This window comes from Artemia sp. Qi Xiang Cuo, chromosome 4 (assembly GCF_049724085.1).
Source record: "Artemia sp. Qi Xiang Cuo chromosome 4, ASM4972408v1, whole genome shotgun sequence".
Lineage (NCBI taxonomy): Eukaryota > Metazoa > Arthropoda > Branchiopoda > Anostraca > Artemiidae > Artemia > Artemia sp. Qi Xiang Cuo.
The window spans coordinates 28,013,282-28,035,459 of record NC_142797.1 but is presented as its reverse complement, the minus strand read 5'-3'; the positions used below and the strand labels follow the sequence as shown (position 1 = coordinate 28,035,459).

The following is a 22,178-nucleotide window of genomic DNA, read 5'->3' as shown; positions in this document are numbered from 1 at the left end:
ATTTTCTTACGGTATTTTTCTTTTAATGATCCAAGAGTCTGATCTGGTTGATCTGGTATGAATTAATTGAATTCATATATGTTAATCCTAAATTGCTTCCTCAGCCAATTTTCAAGCAAGGTCACTTCAAATGGAAAATAGAAGTAGTAGCTACGATTTGCTCCAGCTTTCAGAAGATATTCAACGATATCAGCTCTTCCTACCTCAACAGCATGGCGTAAACATCCCCCAGGATTGGATTTGGCCCCCTATCCAAAGGACATTTGATTAAATTCAATTTATTGCCTTTTATAGCAGTAACTAAAGGTGTTTCCCTAACTGCAATCGGCACTTATAGCTCAACCCCGCAAGAGATAAGTAAGTGGCACAAATCAGCCCTTTCTCCTCGAACAGCAAGGTGTAGAAGTGTTCGACTGCTTGAGCAGCAGCTAGGATTTACTCCGGCTTCCAAATGATTTTTGAGTAAATTTAAGTTATCACCTATTTTACCGCTGAAACAGCAGCTAGGATTTGCTCCGGCATTCAGAAGACATTTGACTAAATTTTATTTATTAACTATTATAGCAGTAGATCTATAGTATAGCAGTAGATTATAGCAGTAGATCTATAGTATAGCAGTAGATTATAGCAGTACCTGAAGATGTTTCACCGACTTTATTTGGTACATCTAACTCAGCCCGTAGGAGATATAGGGGTTTTGAGCCCAACTTATGTTAATTTCTGCTCGTTCTGAGTTTAACTCGGTTATTTATCGTATTTTATGCTCGTTTTGTGTTTCATTTATTTATCGATACTGATTTGCCGTATTTTTACGCTTCGCAGCTTATTTGATTTCATGTTTTGTAATTTTTGGTTTAATAGAGTTTTTTACTTTTTTTAGAAAAACTTATTTTGTGGAAAAAGTTTTTTTAATTAATTCCAAATAAGGCATTTCAGCAGTATCCCCAGAACGACTGAGGGTACTATGTTCAAACTTTTGGGGCTACTTCTGCTCTTAAAATTTAACCAAGTCAAAATAGTGTAAGTGTATCCAAGCTATCAAAGAAAGTAAGCAGATTTTTTTGCGAATGGAATCATGTTTTCCATTTCAGGTCAATTAGAGGTATGAAACAAAATTAAACATTACTATTTGTGTCCAGATTTTTAAAAGAATGTACGTTGTTAAAGATTGTTAAAAAAATTTCTCCAGCATACAAATAAGAGGTCAAACTATAAAGTCTTAAAAAAACGAAAAGACTTCTTTTTCCCTGAAAACACTATGTCAATATAAAACAAACAGAAATTAATTACAAAAAACTTTTTTCACAAAATAAGTTTTTCAAAGAAAAGTCAAGTACTCACACTTTACTGAAAAAAAAAAATACAAATGAATGTGCATTGCCAGTTTAATATACATATACTGATATTTAGCAATCAAGATGTTAATATTATTTTATTTATTAAAGTTATAAGAGTAAAAACTTTTAAATTTTTTCAGTAAAGTGCAAATCATGTATAATTTCACCACCTTGGGAAGGCATAGGGGTTTTAAGCCCAACTTGTGTTAATTTCTCCTCGTTTTGAGTTTGACTCGGTTATTTATTGTAATTTCTGTTCGTTTTGGGTTTCATTTATTTATCGATGCTGATTTGCGGTAGTTTCACGCTTGGTAGATTATTTTATTTTATTTTTGCTCATTTTTTGTTTAATGGGAGTTCTTTACTTTTCTTTGAAAAACTTGTTTTGTGGAAAAAGTTTTTTTTAATTAATCCTGAAAAAAAAGTCAAGACATCAAAGCATCAAAGCAAAACATCTATTCAAAAAAAAGAATTAATTGCATATTAAATAAATAGTCCTGTTCTGTCAATGTCCTGTCTAGAGTCGTGTGTTGCTTTATTTTCGCCCGCCCCAGCACAGCCAAATTCATATGTTTCGTTGTTAACTTTACCTAGGCGGTTAGTCCTTTAATTGTTTTGCCCCTCTTCCTGTACCGCCCCCCCCCCAAATAAAAAAAAAATTGGATAAAATTATAATTTGATAATTGAACCTTAAAATAAGAATTGGTGAGAAATCAGCCTATATCCTACCATGTTCATTTCCATTTCAAAACTTTAAATTGGACGAGGGCAGCACATATATTTTGAATTAAGTTCATTAAATATACGACGGTAGGGCAAAACTTATGGTAGCGCTATTTTTGTTTGAAGTTCGATATGGTAACACAAGTGTACCAAAATAGATACGCGTCATCCACTCAGGTGCCGAGAACCCGTCGGGGAGGCTTTATGTTTGGAGCAAACAAGATCAAAAGATCACAATCGTAGAATGCGATTACCTCATCAACCATAGAATTAGACAACACTGTTAAGGAAAGCTGTATTTAAAATAAAGAACTCAGCTTATAAACCTTTAAATTGAAATTTTGCAAGCTTGAATGAATATTAATCAATCACAGTTGTTTGAACCACAAGGCACATCAGTAAAATCAAACCAATATTTAACGATTGTTTAATATTAGACAATACTAAACCTATATTAAACAATTGTTTAATATTAAACAAAAATAAAATCAATATTAAACAAAAAAAGTAACAATAAAATACAAGAAAAGAGAAGCAGCATCCACATAAAAACTTCACAAATGGTAAAGTATAATAACACAAGCAAGAAAAATTAAGAAAAAAACAGACAAATGTAAACCACAAATCCGGGTACATAGAGTGTGCTTAAGAAGTTGATTGATCATTTATTATTATCTTTTTTATTGTAGAATGGTATATATCAAAGATATTTTACCATATTTGGTATTTATTAGAGCAGAAAAGGCTGAATTAGTAACTGAGAAATTGGAATAAAATATTTACTATCCTGCGGTTTGGGATAAAATCCCAAAAGATTAAAAAAAAACTGATAATACAATTATGGAGCAAAACCAAATTTGAAATTGCGTAGGATCAATTTTGAGGCTAAGATTAAATTATGCTTTTCATAAAAGCATAGAAACTTGGAAATTTGAGGTAAATACGATTCAAAAAAGAAACTATTGCTATGCAACTGCGAAAACTGGTAAAAAAGAAGAAAAAACTAAATCAAACATAAGGACAGTCATTAGTGTTTATTTTTTTTTACTCCTGATAGGAGAAATTAAAGAGCGATAAATGGCATGAATCTATAGAAAAAACATTTGCAGCACTGTTGCCATGATACTTAAAATTAAAAGTAATTGTTCGATTTAAAAAAAAAAAGAACGGATTTTTTGGCCAATAGTAAAATTTTATGACCTTCATGTATAGCACCGTTGACTTGATAGTTAATATTAAAAGTAATTGTTCGATTTAAAAGTAAAAAGGCGGGAGTTTTGGCCAATAGTAAAATGTTATGACCTTCATGTATAGCACCGTTGAATTGATATCTAATATTAAAAGTAATTGTTCGACTTAAAAGTAAAAAGGACGGATTTTTTGGCCAATAGTAAAATTTTATGACCTTCATGCGTAACACCGTTGACTTGATAGTTAATATTAAAAGTAATTGTTCGATTTAAAAGTGAAAAGGAAAGATCTTTTGGCCAATAGTAAAATTTTATGAGCTTCATGCGTAGCACCGTTGACTTGATAGTTAATATTAAAAGTAATTGTTCGATTTAAAAGTGAAAAGGACGGATTTTTTGGCCAATAGTAAAATTTTATGAGCTTCATGCGTATCACCGTTGACTTGATAGTTAATATTAAAAGTAATTGTTCGATTTAAAAGTGAAAAGGACGGATTTTTTGGCCAATAGTAAAATTTTATGACCTTCATGCGTAGCACCGTTGACTTGATAGTTAATATTAAAAGTAATTGTTCGATTTAAAAGTGAAAAGGACGGATTTTTTGGCCAATAGTAAAATTTTATGACCTTCATGCGTAACACCGTTGACTTGATAGTTAATATTAAAAGTAATTGTTCGATTTTAAAGTAAAAAGGACGGATTTTTTGGCCAATAGTAAAATTTTATGACCTTCATGCGTAGCACCGTTGACTTGATAGTTAATATTAAAAGTAATTGTTCAATTTAAAAGTAAAACGGACGGATTTTTTGGCCAATAGTAAAATTTTATGACCTTCATGCGTAGCACCGTTGACTTGATAGTTAATATTAAAAGTAATTGTTCGATTTAAAAGTAAAAAGGACGGATTTTTTGGCCAATAGTAAAATTTTATGAGCTTCATGCGTAGCATCGTTGACTTGATAGTTAATATTAAAATTAATTGTTCGATTTAAAAGTGAAAAGGACGGATTTTTTGGCCAATAGTAAAACCTTATGACCTTCATGCGTAGCACCGTTGACTTGATACTTAATATTAAAAGTAATTGTTCGATTTAAAAGTAAAAAGGACTATTTTTTTTTACAAATAATAAAATCTTATTACCTTCATGCGTAGCATCGTTGAATTGATATTTAATATTAAAAGTATTTGTTCGATTTAAAAGTAAAAAGGACGGATTTTTTCTCCAATAGTAAAATTTTATGACCTTCATGCGTAGCACCATTGACTTGACACTTAATATTAAAAGTAATTGTTCGATTTAAAAGTAAAAGGGACGGATTTTTTGGCCAATAGTAAAATTTTATGACCTTCATGCGTAGCACCGTTGACTTGATAGTTAATATAAAAAGTAATTGTTCGATTTAAAAGTAAAAAGGCGGGAGTTTTGGCCAATAGTAAAATTTTATGACCTTCATGCGTAGCACCGTTGACTTGATACTTAATATTAAAAGTAATTGTTCGATTTAAAAGTAAAAGGGACGGATTTTTTGGCCAATAGTAAAATTTTATGACCTTCATGCGTAGCACCGTTGACTTGATACTTAATATTAAAAGTAAATGTTCGATTTAAAAGTAAAAAGGACGGATTTTTTGGCCAATAGTAAAATTTTATGACCTTCATGCGTAGCACCGTTGACTTGATAGTTAATATTAAAAGTAATTGTTCAATTTAAAAGTAAAAAGGACAGATTTTTTCGGCCAATAGTAAAACTTTATGACCTTCATGTGTAGCACCGTTGACTGATACTTAATATTAAAAGTAATTGTTCGATTTAAAAGTAAAAAGGCGGGATTTTTGGCCAATAGTAAAATTTTATGACCTTCATGTGTAGCACCGTTGACGTGATGCTTAATATCAAAGCTGATTGTTAGATTAAAAAATCAAAAAGGCCAGCTCTTTTGCTAAATTGTCAAAATTCTGATTCTACTTTTAGTGAGAATATTGCATTCTATATCAGAAGAGTTAGCAATAAATATAAAACATGTTGCATTTACATAAATCAGATATCTTCAACACAAAACCTGGACTTCTTTGGAAAATAGCGATAACATTCTAAAAATACACATTGAAAATATTTAAAGAGATATGGAATGACACATCTGAATGTACTGGCGTTTTACAAATCAAGACTAGTTTCAAAGTCATTGTGAAAATATATACAGATTGGCAGCCAAACTTAATCACAGACTCTTAAATTGACAAGATATAATTCACAAAAATTGATTGTATAGCAGAGATTCTCAAATACATATAAATCAGGTCCAACAAAATTTTAAATCTGCATCAGCAGATATTTACTATGAGAGAAAGACAAAATGTCTGATATAAACTGTCATTTTAAGGTGTTATATGGGTTATTTAATTTAAAAATTAAATTCACAAGAATAGTAAGCATAAACAAAATTTGAGAAGATTTTGATGAATTTCTTCTCTAAGCTAATCTGGAATCGAACATTAAAATTAAATTCTAAAATATGCAGTTTCTTCTTAGCAAAGAGACAAAATTATTATTCAGTGTGATTTTAGGGTTTTATATCTACCATTTAATTGAAAAAAGAATCAAAGCTACTAGAATATTAAAACGAAAAATAGCAATTTGAGAACCTTTAAGCATCAAGCTAAAATGAAGTAACTGAGCAGTTTAAGTATTCAAAATTTGCAGCAGAAGATAAAAATTAAAATCCAAAAAATGCTTCTTCAAAAAAATAAAAGTGCCATTATAGGCTTTTATATTCATTATCTACTAAAAGAAAAAAAAGTTACAGAAACAATAAAGATGAAAAAAAAAAAACACCCTGAGAACCTAGCTATTCTGCAACGACAGATCAAAAATTAAATATGGAGCTTCTAGTACAAAGAGAAAAAACTGTTAAAGAAGTTTCGTATAAGTGTGTCATATCTGTATCTTACTAAAATAAAAATTAAATTACTTAAACATTAAGAAAATGACAATAATGGGAAGAGAACTTCCAATTATTAGTACACTTGGCAAACCAATAATTAATATATACTACAATTATCACGGTTGATCACTTACCAGAAGTTTATTTCAGTGACTAATTCTAGCACGACAGATTACTGACATCACAGATCATTGACAGCAAAAAGTGACATGAATCAATATTAAAAACAAGGAAAAAAACAATTACAAATTGCAGCTCAAAATCCAAGGTTGTCAGTGTTGTTAGTTATTTCCTCTTAAATTTTAAAAACTTCACCAAAGAGATCTAGTTTCAAATCCTGGATACGCTCAATAAATGCTATGTATCTATAATGCTATAAACACAGTGACTTTTTTTGTGTAGTTTTGCAACAACAAAAATTGGCGTTGCCGCGTGGACACAAAATCTGCTTGTAATGTAATAACTGCAATTAAAGCCCTGTTTTCAGGCCACCCCACTTTGGACGGAGTTGGAGTTGGACGCGGGTAGTGCAGATAATCTTTTAAATACCCGCGTTCAGTGTTTTCAACTCTTGTGTTCAATCATTCTATTCTTGCGTGTTCTAATTTTAAAGAATTCGTTTTCCACGCGTTTGGAGGCCGTTGATGAAAACGCTTTATATTTTCGCTGGGTTGAATACGGATAGCTTGAAAACTATTTTTATCGAACCCGCTTAATGCATGCACCAAACCCAATGCCTGAAAACGGGACTTAATATCTAATACAATCATGTTAAAACACTTACCAAAAATTAGGTGAAATACAAATCAAAATTAGTAAATTTATTTAACTGACATTTTAATATTCAAAGTAATTTAAGCAAAAGCGTGAAAGTTAAAAATTTTTTATAAGAAACTGTTTTATAAATTTAGTAAACATTCAGTAAAACTTGATAAAGTTGAAAATAAACAATAAATTATTTTGTAAATTTAATTTGACATAAACAAATATTTTAGTGCTATTAGGTTCATCTGTCGCAGTATGTCCCATAAATAAAGTACATGGAATTTCCTTTAGATAATGAAAATAAATCTGTTTAGACTGAAAACCCTGGATGTAAGCAACGCTTAAAACACACAAGGTATCTGCTCTTTAGCTTTAGAACACACACAAAAAATTAAATATATAAAACGTGCATATAAGTATAATCTGTCAGTTTCTTGTTGATGACAATGTGACGTATGATAGCTACAAGTCTCAGTCCTGGTACAGAAAGCTGAGATCATGTCATCTGCCACGGTAAGTACACATGGCAAACCAACTTTAAAGCTATCACCAGCAAAAAGGAACCAAAAGAAAGTGTCTATCAAAATACTAAGCATTTGAGGGATTTTTACTAAAAATTCATACAAATTTATTAGCATGTAAATTGAGGAACATAAAAAATGTTTTTATCAACAAGGAGATCTATGGTTTGGTGACGGTCAAACTAGGAACTTCATAAAGCTCAATCAGAAAAAACAGAACTAGCAAAATAGAATGAAAAGGACCAAGAGATTTCAAACCAGGTGATTATAAAACTTGAGCTTCGGGGGTACAGGCTATAGCAAATTTAATGCTGATACGAAGTAAACATGAAGAGAAAAATAAAGTCAGTTAAGAACAAAACCGTTTTTTTTAATAAAAGTCCCGACACTGTACAAGCGACTGATAAATTTGCACCAACTACCAAAAGACATATAAACTGTCTAAGAAAAATGGGGTATTATGCCCCTAATAGTCAGTTAAGACACAGGGAAAGCAGTCTCTCAAACCTGATTTTTTTTTTTTTTTTTTTTTTTTTTTAATGAAGTAGTTTTTATCGAGAAGAGACTAGTTTACTATTTATCCATCCTCTTTTTACAATAATTTAATCTCCCTTTAGAAGAAAAATTCTAAACAACAACAAAACCGTACGCAAATGAAAACGATTAGATAAGCATGCCTATGCTAACAATAAAACTAAATTAAAGTTTAGATAAATACTCGAAACATGTAAACAAAATTCAAAGCATGTGCCTAAAATCAATTTAAAATATTAGGCAGTTCAAGAATAAAGCTTAAGAAACTGGATAAAAATTATAAAATTCAAACACTCAAATTTCCAGGCTTTTTGTTCTTTGGATGGGAAAACCAACAAACACTTCCGTACTGGCAGGTTCCGTGCTCAATCCAATAGGAACAGACCTCGGCTTTCATTAGTTCAGGTCGTTTATTACTAATTTTCTTTGACTTTGACTTAGATGGCGTTGGAGCTTGATTCTCTTTGGATGCCCTATAGAATATTAAATTAAGTCTCCTAACGAAAAACAGGGTAAGAAAAGTAAGAAAGTTAGCTGATAGTGAGTGGGTGAGTGAAAGAGAGAGAGAGAGAGAGAGAGAGAGAGAGAGAGAGAGAGAGAGAGAGAGAGAGAGAGAGAGAGAGAGAGAGAGAGAGAGAGAGAGAGAGAGAGAGAGAGAAAAGAAAAGAGAGAGAACTATATAAACAAAGCTACTAAAATCATGAGTTATGTGTTCAGAGTCCTGAAGGTTTCTACTTGCCCATGAATTTTTTTTCGGAGGGGGGGGGGGGAATCAAGCCCCCATAAAATATTTTTTGACGTGATGAAATGACATTACGAATAATAATAAAAAAACAAAGGTACTCCAAATTCAGAATAATTACGGCCAAAATTGGTACTTTTTTTTTCTCTTTTTTATAGACGCTACATTGATACAAGTGACTGCAAGAGTCAGGAGACTATCATTTGTATTCGAGAAAAAGTTTTTTTTTAGAAAAAGAAGAAAGGGCACTTTTCAATGATAGACCGAACTGAGCTGTGGCTAGGTTTTTTTAGAAAAAGAAGTGTATACTAAGTTTTTTACTAGGTTTTACTAAGTTTTTACTAAGTTTTTCTAAGTTTATACTTAGTTTTTTACTAAGTGTATACTAGGTTTTTTTAGAAAGTGTATACTAAGTTTTTTTTTAGAAAAAGAAGAAAGGGCACTTTTCAATGATAGACCGAACTGAGCTGTGGCTAGGTTCTAATTATACAATTATCTGGTTCAAGTCCCTCCTCACTATACAGATCACTAGTTCCCTTCAATATTACCAAATTATCAGGTAATTTGCACACTAATTATCACAAGTAATCAAATTGTTTACAACTCTTTTTTTATTTGGACATATAATGGGAATAGCTTCATCCTTTAATTTCAAGCATCTAGACAATCTCTGTGATAGCCATTTTCAATAGTGTTTATCAAAGAAAATGGAAAACTGAAATGGAAAGACTTGACTCTTGTTCTTCTCTAAGAAAAAAGCAACAAACCCTATCAGGTATTCTCAATTATTCACAAAATAGAGCACAAAATCTATGCACATACATATAAAATAGAGCACAAACTGATATAAAAGACTTGACTCTTGTTCTTCTCTAAGAAAAAAGCACCAAACCCTATCAGGTATTCTCAATTATTCACAAAATAGAGCACAAAATCTTTAGTGAAAACATAGCTTGTATTAACTTTTTCCTCTTCTTCGCTTTTGTTTAAATTTGGGCGAAGATTCAAGAGTTACCTTTACGAAGAAGGGCAATACGTTTTTTTTTAAACTAACCACTATTTTATACACTAACATAGCCCTATCTATTTTATAATCAACAAAAATAGTTTCAAAACAAAAGAATTTGTGATTTTTATAAAATTTCGCGATTTGATTCTGACAAACTTTAAACTTTTATTTGAAATCGAAACTCAAAGAAATTACCTTGTTTTGATCTTTCAAGTTCTGCTGGTAGCTTTGCACTGTCAGTGAGGATAATAGATTTTAACTATTATTAAGGCCCATCGATACCAAAAAGAATCTCCCTATCTCGTCTATAATAAACATTCTTAGTTCGTGTGGCCAAACTATTTAAAATTAAGTTGGCGGTTTTTACATAATTCATAGAACTTAGATAATAGACTCGATTAACGAGACCCAAATTTCCCAAATGTCTTAGAAAATCCGTTTAATTTCTTTCAGTTTGGACCTGATATAGAGATATTCAGTTTTAATGAGACTTACATCATCAAAAAGTGGGAATTTTATTTTTCTATTAATCGGAGCAGAATTTTCTAATATAAGTTCAGGAAAGAGCAGTCCCTAAAAATGTTCTAGCCTACCTGCTCGACAAAGACTATAAATGATTTGACTGATCTTGCTGCTTCGAGAGTTCCTGCGCTGTCACTCGGTTTGATTGACAGACTGGTTGAGAAAAGTGATGTAACATTATATTGTCTAATAGAAGCAGTTGGATCAAAGTTGGGTAAAACAAATATCATTTATATATGTTTCGTTTAGCATTTTTTCCTTATTATTAACTTAGCCTCGTCAAGTGAAAGACAATTGCTTGCGATATTTTGCATTTTGAATAGCCCAATTAAATTTTGAAATACGACCTAGGAGTGGATATCGGATTGTACTTATTGAAATCGAATGGATATTATTGTTCAACTTAATACAATCATTCTTATTTCTTATTAATTTACTCATAAAATTTTTTAGTTCACGGGCTTTTTGATACCTTTGAAAGCAGTTGAACTAGGTCAATGAAACTCTCGAGAATATCTACATATCTCCACCCTTCTACTTCCAGAGGGTGTAACCTTTGGCGATCTTTAACAATCCTTGTTTTACAAAACTGAAACCTACAAAATAGATGTTCTGCTCAAGTGAGACACAATAAAAGTGATATCAGCCTCGCATCTTTGCTCAGTCCCAATTTATATGGTTTTGAAGATCAGTAAATGTGCTTCTTATATTAAAAAACAAATTGATATGGCTTGGAATTCTATTGAAATAATAGGAATTACATTTTCATTAACTAAAACCAACTAAGAGGAGATTTAGAACTTCAAATTGATGTAAAACATTTTTTTTTTGTCAAAATTTTGACAGGTAATAGACCTGTCATGTGTGCAGTGGACCACCAAAGGTGGGGGACACTCCCCCCAAAGTTCCAATGCGTCGGCAAGCTGTGCCAACGTCTTGGCTAGGATAAGACCTTGGTGGGGCTTTCTTCAGAATTGCCGAAAATTTCTGGTGATTTTAGCTGTTTATGTATTTATAGTATACAGCTAATTCACCCCCCCCCCCTCCGCAGTCTATTTATCAGTCTATTTATCAAACATAATTCAATTTGTTGGCACGAGCGTCCTGAGCAAACAAACAAAAAACACGTTGGAATTTGCTTTTCAGCGAAAAAAAATTATAACCTGGTTGTGAGGCAAATAAAAGTCCATACATGACTTCTAAGAAAATGTATATCAGTGCTAGGTTTATATACCCCATGGATTAAGTCTCAAATTCTAAAAATTAATGAATTAATACCTATATGTGTTATTGCTGTGTAATATTCATAAATATACGCTTCTTAGCTCTAGCTGTCATTGAAAATTTCCTATTCAGGTTAGGCTAAGACCCTTGTAGGCTTTTCGTCAAAATTATCAAAAATATCCATTTATTTTCTTGTTTATGCATTTATAATGTCCAGCTAATCCCCACCCCATGCCAAAAGAAAACATTTTTGAATTTGATTGTTCCCGAATTTTTATTTGTTTGTACATTTACAGTGTCTGGCTAATGCCCCCCGGTTAATTCCTTCTCTAGACGGTTACCCCTCGGTAAATTCTGCTCGCCGTATAAAATTTCCCTACTTTGGAAAAATTACCTTTCAATCGAAATCCCCTCTCTTACACTTGTTGTTTCCTTCCGTCAAGGTGCAATACATTCGCACAGACAAACGTGCTTTAAAACATTCATTTGAAAATGTCATGTTTTATAACTAGTCTATTCACACATTCTTGATTGATTTTGATGATATAATTTCCTGGAGAGTTCACTAATAGAGCCTTGGTTTTTGAGCCATTTCGCCAACAAGACAAGAAGGCAGATAATTGAAATTTGTGTTTTAGGTACCGTATCCTCTTAAACACATGCTACAGTGAGGAGAATTCCTCCCTCATAGTATCCCCCGCTCTTTGGTGTTAATTTTAGGAAAAAGAGGAAACCCAAAACTAAAACAAGAAGCCTAAAGTTCAGCCAAGTTGTTAATGATATTCTGTGAATGAAAGGCATCTCCACATGCCAAAACCTGATACTAATGTTACACACCTCACAACCACATATGCTACAGCCTGAAGCAAAATGTCAACAATAAAAGTAGTGACATCCTGAATCAAACTAAAGAGTGCCTCTAAAATATTTATGATAATCATTACGTTGGAGAACCATGTAAATTATGACATAAATGAAAGAATGATCAACCCCCCCCCCCCCATTTGAACTTGTCCTGCTTGCAGAAAAAATCTTTGACTGTTTCGACGCAAATTCTTCTACTGTTTCGACGCAAAAATTTCCCTTTTTTGCTGCACTTGGGTATTCTCCTGCAAGAATTTGCAATATTTATAGTTTTTTATTTTAAATTCCAAATAATTGGGGAAATGTTAAGGACTTGAGTCTTTACGGCGGAGATTTTAAAACATTTATGAAAATTTCTTGAAATTTTGAAAATTTCAAACTGTAAACATTGGTTCTGAACACCAGCCCCGTCCTCTCCCTTTCGGAGGCACTTAACATCAATAGCTCCATTTTCTTTCAACTAAGCTTCAACTATGTTCAAAAGAAGCCGAAAAAGCAAAGAAATACTCACCGTTCAGTTCCCAAGGACTTATTCTTCCGTCCCTGTTCGTTCTTCGATCTAGCTCCTTTTTTCGAAGGTGGAAATTTCAAAACAAGCTTCTTTCCAAATATTTTGGAATTTTGCAGGGTGGCCATACACAAACTGGCTGCTTTTTTGTCCAAAAAGTTGACAAATCCGTAATTCTTGCCTTCTATGATTGACACACTAAGCACTCTTCCAAATCTAAAAAAAAAGGAAAAAAAACATTAACTTCCCCGCAGCAGAACACAATTCCGTTACGAATGTCGTTATGTTCATCTATAGGGAGTAATGCATATTGTTCCTTTAATACTCTTAATTAAAAAAAAAAACACCAACTTATTTTGGTCCTTAAAATCTTTATAGCAGGCTATTATTGTCATTATTACCCGCCACAAAAAACCTTAAACGATGAATTACCTATAAGAACAGAATTACCCTAGTCGACAAGACCGTATCCATGGGAGGGGGGATTGTAATCAATCGTTATATTATATTATAATTATTAATGATTTGAATAAAAAATATAATATAATGATTGATTACAATAATTAATGTTATTTCGAAGCTCAGGACCAGCATGAGATGTCTTACGTTCTTTCTGGCTTCAATATCTCCTGTCACTCTCTCTTGAATTTAATGCTAAAAGTCCGACGTGGTGCTTTTTAACTGGAAAGTTAAAAAGCACTTTTGATCACTTCCTGATCAAATTGTACCTGGAAATTCAAAGATCCACCCATCAGACCAAATCATTCATCTTGGTATTCCAATTGAAAATATAATTTGAATGGTATCAAGTTTTCCATTACAGGTGAACTAGAGGAGTTATGAAATTAAATTAAACAATACTATTTGTGTCCAGATTTTTAAAAGGGTGTATGCTGTTAAAAATTGCTGAAAATTTTCCTCCGGCATAGAAATAGCAGGCCAAACTATAAAGTCTTAAAAAAATAAATGATTTAAAGTATTGTTTTCTTTTTTCCTAAAAAGGCTATGTCAATATAAAACGAACAGAAATTAATTAAAAAAAACTTTTTTCACAAAATAAGTTTTTCAAAGAAAAGTAAAGAACTCCATTAAACAAATAATGCGCAAAAATAAAACAAAATAATCTACCAAGCATGAAACTACCACAAATCAGCATCGATAAATAAACGAAACCCAAAACGAACAGAAATTAAAACAAATAACCGAGTCAAACTCAAAACGAGCAGAAATTAACATAAGTTGGACACAAAACCCCTATGTCTTCGCAAGGCCTGAACAAAATATGCACTTTACTGAAAAAATACAAATGAATGTGCGTTGTCAGTTTAATGTACATATAATGATATTTAGTCATCAAAATGTTAATATTATTTGATTTATTAAAGTTATAAAAATAAAAACATTTATATTTTTTTCAGTAAAGTGCAAATTCTGTTCTGGCCTTGGTAATGCATAGGGGTTTTGAGCCCTACTCAAGTTAATTTCTGCTCATTTTGAGTTTGACTCGGTTATTTATTGTAATTTCTGTTCGTTTTGGCTTTCGTTTATTTATCGATGCTGATTTGTGGTAGTTTCACGCTTGGTAGATTATTTTATTTTATTTTTGCGCATTATTTGTTTAATGGAGTTCTTTACTTTTCTTTGAAAAACTTATTTTGTGGAAAAAGTTTTTTTTAATTAATCTCCTAATCGAAGGAATCCAACACCGCATATCAGCTTCATATGCTTCCATAGTCTCTGCTAAGCTTCGTTTCAATCGCCGTTAACTCGCAACGCGAAATTTAAGAAAATGAAAGTTAACAAAGAGAAATAGAGGAAAAACATTATACACTTAAATGATGCATAGAGAGATTGAAGCGGAAAGCTAAATAGTAGCGACAACAGAAGTATATTCTAGCCCAATGTTAAAATTAATAGGATAGACTTCCCATTCTGGCATACAAACCATCACGAAAATTGTCATATGTCATTTACGAGTAAATCTCAATAAAGTAATTGAAAAGCGAGCATCCCAAGAGAACAGAACAGATCAAATAAAGAGGCAGTTCCTAATATAGCATAGCAGGAAACTGATCCTTCTGTTTCTCCGAGCCATCAATTAAAATATATAAAAAAAAACAACAGATAAATAAATTAGTGAATACAAACAATGGAAAATGGTGCTATTACTTACTGGGTACAAGCAGCTCTAAGCTGCTTCTCAGTGACATTGTACAAATTTCCCATCCAAACTGTCCGATAGCCTTCCGGGTTACGGGGACTGAAAAGAACAAGGATAAGTTATAGATTCGACTTGAAAGGAAATTTACAGCTTCAAATACTGCAAGCGTTTTATGGGAATATGAATAATGGTAAAACCCATATTTTCAATTATTTAATAGCGAAAAAGAACCTTTCCATAGGAACTCGAAATCCTCTGAATTTTGAAAATTTTCTAGAAAAATAGAAAAATCATTTTTTTCTAGTCAAATAAATACAAATAAAAGAAAAAAAAATCTTTTAAAGAATCATTTAATGAGGACACGTGTAGAGCCTGAAATTTGCTTCGAAGGTCTTAAATAAAATTTTGTTGCTCTTCTATATTTCTAGGAAAAATTCTGGAAGACTATTCTGGGAACCCCAAGCTTCGATGTTTTAGTGTCTTTTGTGAAAATTTTGACTGAAATCGGATTTTTGGAAACTCATTAGTCCTAGGGCCCAGCAGTAGGTTGAAACATCCAGTTGCGATCCGACAACTGGTGGGGGGGGGGGGATGGGAGGGAGTTGTCCTGGAATAAAAACATTTCCACTTCTACAGAGAAGATTTCTTAGATGTCTACCAAACTGAATACAAATTAAAACTTTCCTTACTTTGCCTATGGGGTATTCAGACAAAAAAAAAGCTCTGGGAATGGACGAAAAGGATGTCATTCAATTGTTGCCATCAGGACAATACTGCACGGAACATTAAAGGACCGGAGAAAAAAAAGCTGTATTTATATTTCAAAAAGGGAACAACAGCTTGACAAGGCATCATCAACTCGTACATATTCTACCCGAGATTGCTTAGCCACGTGTAACCTGCTATTTTATTTTTATATTTTTCTACAAAAAGTTATGGTGCTGCAACTTCAGAATTTACGATGTTCTATTCATTTATCAATCTTGTGTTTCGAGTCCCTAGTGGTAGGCGGAACAATTATTTGCCAAAATAGATAAAGGAGGAACGGATCTTGAGTTACGAGTTTTGGTAAATATTTTCCGAAAAGGCATAAACATACAGAATATGAGGCTGCATGACAGAACTCTAAAGACTGGAAAGGTGAAAACGATTGAAGCGAGGTTTCTCAAAAATATTGAACCATAGGAAATGGAGATTTGGCGACAAATATGGTGACCGGTGCCGACAGTACGTCCTAGTAATAGATAAATTTTTAGGTCTTGTTTGTTTTTGTTATTTTTTTTTTTTCTACTGCTAGATGTCTTCGTAACCAATTTTAAGAACGGTTCATGTCTGCAGGAAAATTTTCAGAAGTATCATATAGATAATGGTAACATACACTTTGCGGTTACAGTTACCCATAAAAACAACCTTCAGTTTCGAGTTCCCTAGTCCCATGGCAAACGTTAAACATAGCCCAAAAGTTATTACCAAGGAGACGCAGACGAAAGTATTGTTCCACAACTGTAGTCCATGGGTCACAGTTCCTGCAACACTTTGAGGATACATTCATCCGTAAAGGCAATCTCCAGTTGCTAGTTCAACGGCAAACAACAAACGTTAAACACAACCCACAAGTTATTACCAAGGAGACGCAGACGAAAGTATTGTTCCGCAACTGTGGTCCATGGGTCACAGTTCCTGCAACACTTTGAGGATACAGTTATCCATAAACACCAATCTCCAGTTGCTAGTTCCATGGCAAAAAAAAACAACATTAAACACAGCCCATAGGTTATAACCAAGGACACGCAGTCGAAAGTATTGTTCCGCAACCGTGGTCCATGGGTCACAGTTCCTGCAATACTTTGAGGATACAGTTATACATAAAAACAATGTCCAGTTGCTAGTCCCATGGTAAACAACAAACGTTAAACACAATCCACAAGTTATTACCAAGGAGACGCAGACGAAAGTATTGTTCCTCAACTGTGGTCCATGGGGGCCAGTTCCTGCAACACTTTGAGGGTACAGTTAATCCGTCAAAGCCATCTCTAGTTGCTAGTCCCATGGTAAATGAATTTGATTTCTTTTATATTTATCTCATAGATAAGTTTTTATCTCCCTACATATTATTTGCAAATGCCCGGTAAATTAAACCATATCCTTAAAATAGCCCATTTACCATTTACCAAATAGCCCAGGAAGGGGTAAATAAAGACTGGACATCCTATAATAGACAGGGACGCTGGAAAAATAACCTCGAGTCTCTGGTAAATTCTTGGAAAATGGCCCAAGCAGAAGTTTGAAAAGTTGGGGGGGGCAGAGGGAGACGGAACGATGACAGTAGTTGGCTTAAGGGGGCCTATTGCTTCAGCAGTAGTCGTGCAGTAAACTAAGTAACATTCCTCTAATTTTTCCTCTAAACTAAGTAACTTAACACTTCAGATAAACAGCTTAGCTCTTAAGTTAACGGAATGTGTATCTCAACATGAAAATTTGCAAGAAAAAACACAGGTATCATAAGCTATCATAAGATAAAATCTCTCTCTCAAATTATTCAGTATTATGGATATGATAAACAAGCTTTTTAGTAGCTTGTCTCTATACCGTAGGACCAGCACAATGAACTGGATTCTCTAAAGAGATACTAAAATATCAAGAACATCAAAATAAAAACATTTTTTTGTCCCTGGACCCATATTAGGTCCATTCATACCTGAAAACTGAAATTTTCAAAGATTTTCCTCTAGGTTGCATTAAGATTGTGAAACATTTAGAGGATTACCTCATTTTCGTCAGTGTTGCCATGTTGAACCGTAAAATTAAACAAGCAAACCTACGTAAACAGTTAAATGTGGCAATGTTTTTCGTCCGTAAAAAATTCAAAGATTGACGATCTGTTGATTCCATGGACAGCTACACCTTCAGCTACATCATGGACAGTTAAGTTGTTTGTGGCCATATTTTAAAACTTATTTTTTGCTCATTTTCAATTATGTTTCTTTTTTTCAATTTACGCTCGCTACTACCAAAAATTACAAAACCGTTATATGGAGGAATTTTTCGTTAAAAATTGAAGTCCCGATTTTTCCTAATTTCTAAAGATTTAGTTTCCATCTGGACCGTATCCAAGATTTTGTTCTGGGGGGGGGGGGGTATAAAACTTTTAAAAACGGATCAAAATTTTTTGCATGCTTTTTGTTACATTTTTACGAGTCGGAATGAAATGTCGGGGGGGGGGCAAAAATCGTAGCCCCTTCCCCCCATGGACACAGTCTTGGTTTCAAACTATCCTAAGATATCATTTGCACTGTCCTTAGCACCTTAAGCCTGCATGTGTGTTAAAATAAATGCTTGTTATTCTAGAACAACAATCATCCTCTTAAATTTATATAGATACTCACTCTTTCTGCGGATTGATAGGCTGGTTTTGCACCTTCGTCTCTGGCTTTTTCTCAATTTCGCTCGCAGTAATGGCAGCAAATGATTTTTCACTTGGCTCAGATCGATCCTTTTCAGAGGGTTTTAGCTGCTTCGAACTGGATAGGTCCTCGGAAGAAGGAAACTCGATTGATGACAAAGTTTTCTGAGGCGTCGATGTAAGCGAGGAAGAAAATGATACCTGAAACTATATAGATCTTATTTTATTTTTTTTTTCATCATCAAGCTCGGATTGTGATCATATAAAAGCATGAAAGGAACACATAATAATTTAAGAAGAATATTTTATCACAAACATGATCTACCAAAATTAAATTAAACAATAAAAAATTAAATTGAAAAATTAAATTAAATCTATCAAAAAATTAATTATATCTAAGAAATTAAATAAAATTAATTTTTTATTAAACAGATAGACCCGCAAGCCTGTTTTCGCAATATATTATTATTATTAATAAAATTGAAATAAATTATTTTAAAATTAAATCTAGTTAAACCAAGCGATTGAGTAATATTTTACGACAAAAAAAAAAAAAAAAAAATTGGACACTCCGAGTCCCAGCCACCAGTATCAATTCTCAATTTTCAAGCAACAAGAAAATGGTTTCTTGCATCAGGCTCAAATTCATTTTTACTCAAATCGTTATTTTCGCGTTAACTTATTTTCTAGTCCTCCATTTTCATAAGTGCACACATATCAAGGCCTAAGGGGATATAGTAATTATTATACCAGGGAGGTGATTCCAAGAAGCGTTTCAGAGCCAATTACAAAATACATGTCTTTCTTCTCTCTCATTATTTTACAGATAGCTGCAAAAACATGTTTTCGATTTTGTCTCATACCACTTTCCCCTTGAGGATATATGTATAAACTAATTTCTGTAAAGCTCCACTCCGTAGGTATATTTTGATGCTTAGATTCTGGTTGAGTTAATAAGGCTAAACGAAGACAGACTAATTAGGGCTACATAAGAAGAGATGCTTAAGAGTATTTCGAAAGATTCGTGGCCCTGGAAACCGGTGTTGCCCCCTCCCCCCGGAAAATCCCCCCGCACGCAAGATTGAGCAGCCAAAGAAAAATTGCAAAAAAAATTACTTCAAAATGTCGATCAGATGTCCTAAGGGGTAACAAAAGGACAAGACATCAAAAACAGTTTTAGCACAGGGGCTGGTTGGTCTCAATCCTGGAAAATATTTTTTTGCGCCCCCCACCCTTCCCTCGTTTAGAAAGAAGAAAGTGTAGCCTATGTGTTTACAATATTTTGTATAGATTAGGTGTTTTTTTTTCTTTGAACTCCGTTTTTCTGTGCTTGTAATTTTTTTCGCTGGTGATTTACAGATTTTGTATACATTTTTCGTGTATATGGCCCCCATGGCTTTTTGAAATACACATATCTATCTACATTTAAACAAAATTTATATCCCATATAGAAATAACCATGCTTTCAATGTTATTTTACAGTAATTTTTCTCGTGTGTAGCTTCTCTATTCAGTAGCATTATGACAAGACATAAATTTTTTTTATAGTCGTTTGAGCAATTTTGTTTTATGAAAAGGAACATTAGTAAGCTTTCTTAAGAAATGAACAGGCTTCTTTTACGTTCTCTTTCACTTTCTCTCTCAGTCGCTCTCTCTGTCTCTCTTTCTGTTCATTTTTTTCTGAAGACTTTTGTCAAATAGGTTTGTTTTAGTCAGCTAGGTCTTAGTTTCTGCGTTTCTATAGTTTTTGATTGCTTTTTTTGCGTGATTCTTTTTCGTTTGTGCTGAGAACGCCATGCTGATTATGCAGGCAAAATATTTGCGATATATATTTATCCTTTAATTATCATTGATCTAAAGTTCTGTTTCGTAGTTATTTGTGCTTCTTATTTTCTCTCTTAAGCTTCATACTAAAAATGTGGCCAATTAGTGACAGTAATCCTGTCACTAACGAAAATATTAATTAAATTAATTTAAAATATTAATTTTGTTAAAATTAATATTTTGTTAAAGTTAAAAATATTGTTATTTGTTAAAGTTAAATTAATATTTTGTTAAAGATAAAATATATTAATTTTGTGGTAGATTAGAAAAAGCTTTATAAAAAATAAGAGAAGGAAAATAAAGCTTAAAATGAACGAAACTTGCCATGAATGAAGTGTCAAGTACAGATTATAGAGAAACTATCCTGAACGGAAAAAGTCAAGCTTAAAACACAACTGTAAATTATCCTGAATAAGAGGAGATCTGGTGATCCATTAGCTACAATCCACCGCCACCCACTCTCAATATTTGAATCTAATTCGTAATTTGTTGAGAACTAAATATATTTTAAATTTTGTTCACATTTTAGGAAATTCAAAGTTTAATAGAAACTTTGAAGAAGAAAAAATACAATTAATTTATTTGTGACAGTGCACTAAGTTACATTTTTGCAAAACAACACATTTATTCATCCATGTTTTTTTCTTCCAGAACAGATAAGATTTATTGCAAAAAGCCTGCGGATCACAGCAACACAGAATACATCCTACAAACAAAGCTCAAGAACAAGATACAACTTTAGACAGGAATATGAATTGGCAATATGAAAAGTCAAGAGCATTTATAGTTGAAGGCTGGGCTAGTTAGCTAAAGCACTCTCCCTCTCTTCCCCCTGTCCCAGAGGTCTCTAATGTCACCAAAATGTGTGATGTTGTTTAAACATTGATAGGCTTCTGCAGAAAAGCCCCAGGCGGCTTTGCGGCGCTACGATAATTTTTTGTATCTTAATTAGACTGAAATGGGCACCAAAAAAAATTGATTACTTCGTATTTCCCATCATCAGAGCTGCCATCCTTTCTCAGGACATCTGCGTATGCCCTTGGTTGACTAAAAGGAACATGGACCTTTGTGATACTTTCAACATCAGAATCATCAAACAGCGAATCAGAGGCAGACAGAAGTGAAAAGTTGTCGACCTGTAACAAGAGCTTTATTTTTAAAAAATGAAGGCATAAAGAAAATGACCATTGTATGCAAATAAAATAAGTAAAATGTGATGAACATCCATAGGATAAAACTTGAAGGGTCAAACCTGACACACATCTGCAAAAATTATCAATCAAATATAAGACTCCAATTTCAAATCACTGAAAAACACAATGGAATTTAGTTCAGATTAATAGAACAAATAAAAAGATAAATAAAATACATTTCGAATATAACATTAATGTAATATACTGTTGACAACTATGTTAAAGCATCTGAGATCCAAACTCCCAGACTGCAGCAAGACAAAAACTTTTCTTCTGAGTCAAGGCTCTATAAAATTTAAAGGAAATTAGGACCAAATGGTAACAGTTGCGGAGCAATACAGGTGACAGGAATCGGATCGTATTTGAGGCCCTCTAAAGGCGAAACAAAATTCATAGCTGCTAATCCTCAAATTCCTCTGTAATCCCTCAGACAATTCTTATCTATGTAGATGACAATAATGTAGGCCTTCCCTCATGCAGGCCCCGCCGTGCAAAAATTAGGGTATGAAAGTAGCAATACCACTTGGCAGTTTTCAAATTTGTTGACAGATTTTGTCTGAAAATACCCTTTTTTATATATAAAAATACTTTTTGCTTAAAGAAAAGCTGCCAAAACATAAGTTGTGCTGCTAAATGTTGGCAGGTTTTGGAAATCTGTCAAATTCTGCTACTAGCAGCTTTTGAATTTTTTCTATAACTGCGCAGGCCTCAT

At 32.9% G+C, this 22,178-nt stretch overlaps 1 protein-coding gene across 3 annotated transcripts in view; it reads right to left on the bottom strand.

Annotated features, from left to right (window-relative positions):
- Positions 1–6,334: 6,334 nt before the first annotated feature.
- The window catches only part of LOC148952959 (uncharacterized), an 18,315-nt gene continuing 2,471 nt past the window's right edge, over positions 6,335–22,178 (bottom strand). Inside the window, exons 2-6 of one of the 3 annotated variants that reach the window (XM_089087480.1) lie at positions 21,257–21,409; positions 18,433–18,656; positions 15,059–15,145; positions 12,889–13,101; positions 6,335–8,489 (exon numbers count right to left, since the gene is read on the bottom strand). In XM_089087480.1, coding sequence (XP_088943606.1) covers positions 8,303–8,489; positions 12,889–13,101; positions 15,059–15,145; positions 18,433–18,656; positions 21,257–21,409 — 864 coding nt within the window. In that variant the 3' untranslated portion in view covers positions 6,335–8,302. The remainder of the gene's footprint in view (positions 8,490–12,888; positions 13,102–15,058; positions 15,146–18,432; positions 18,657–21,256; positions 21,410–22,178) is intronic. The other 2 variants (XM_089087481.1, XM_089087482.1) reach the window with 2 other exon arrangements.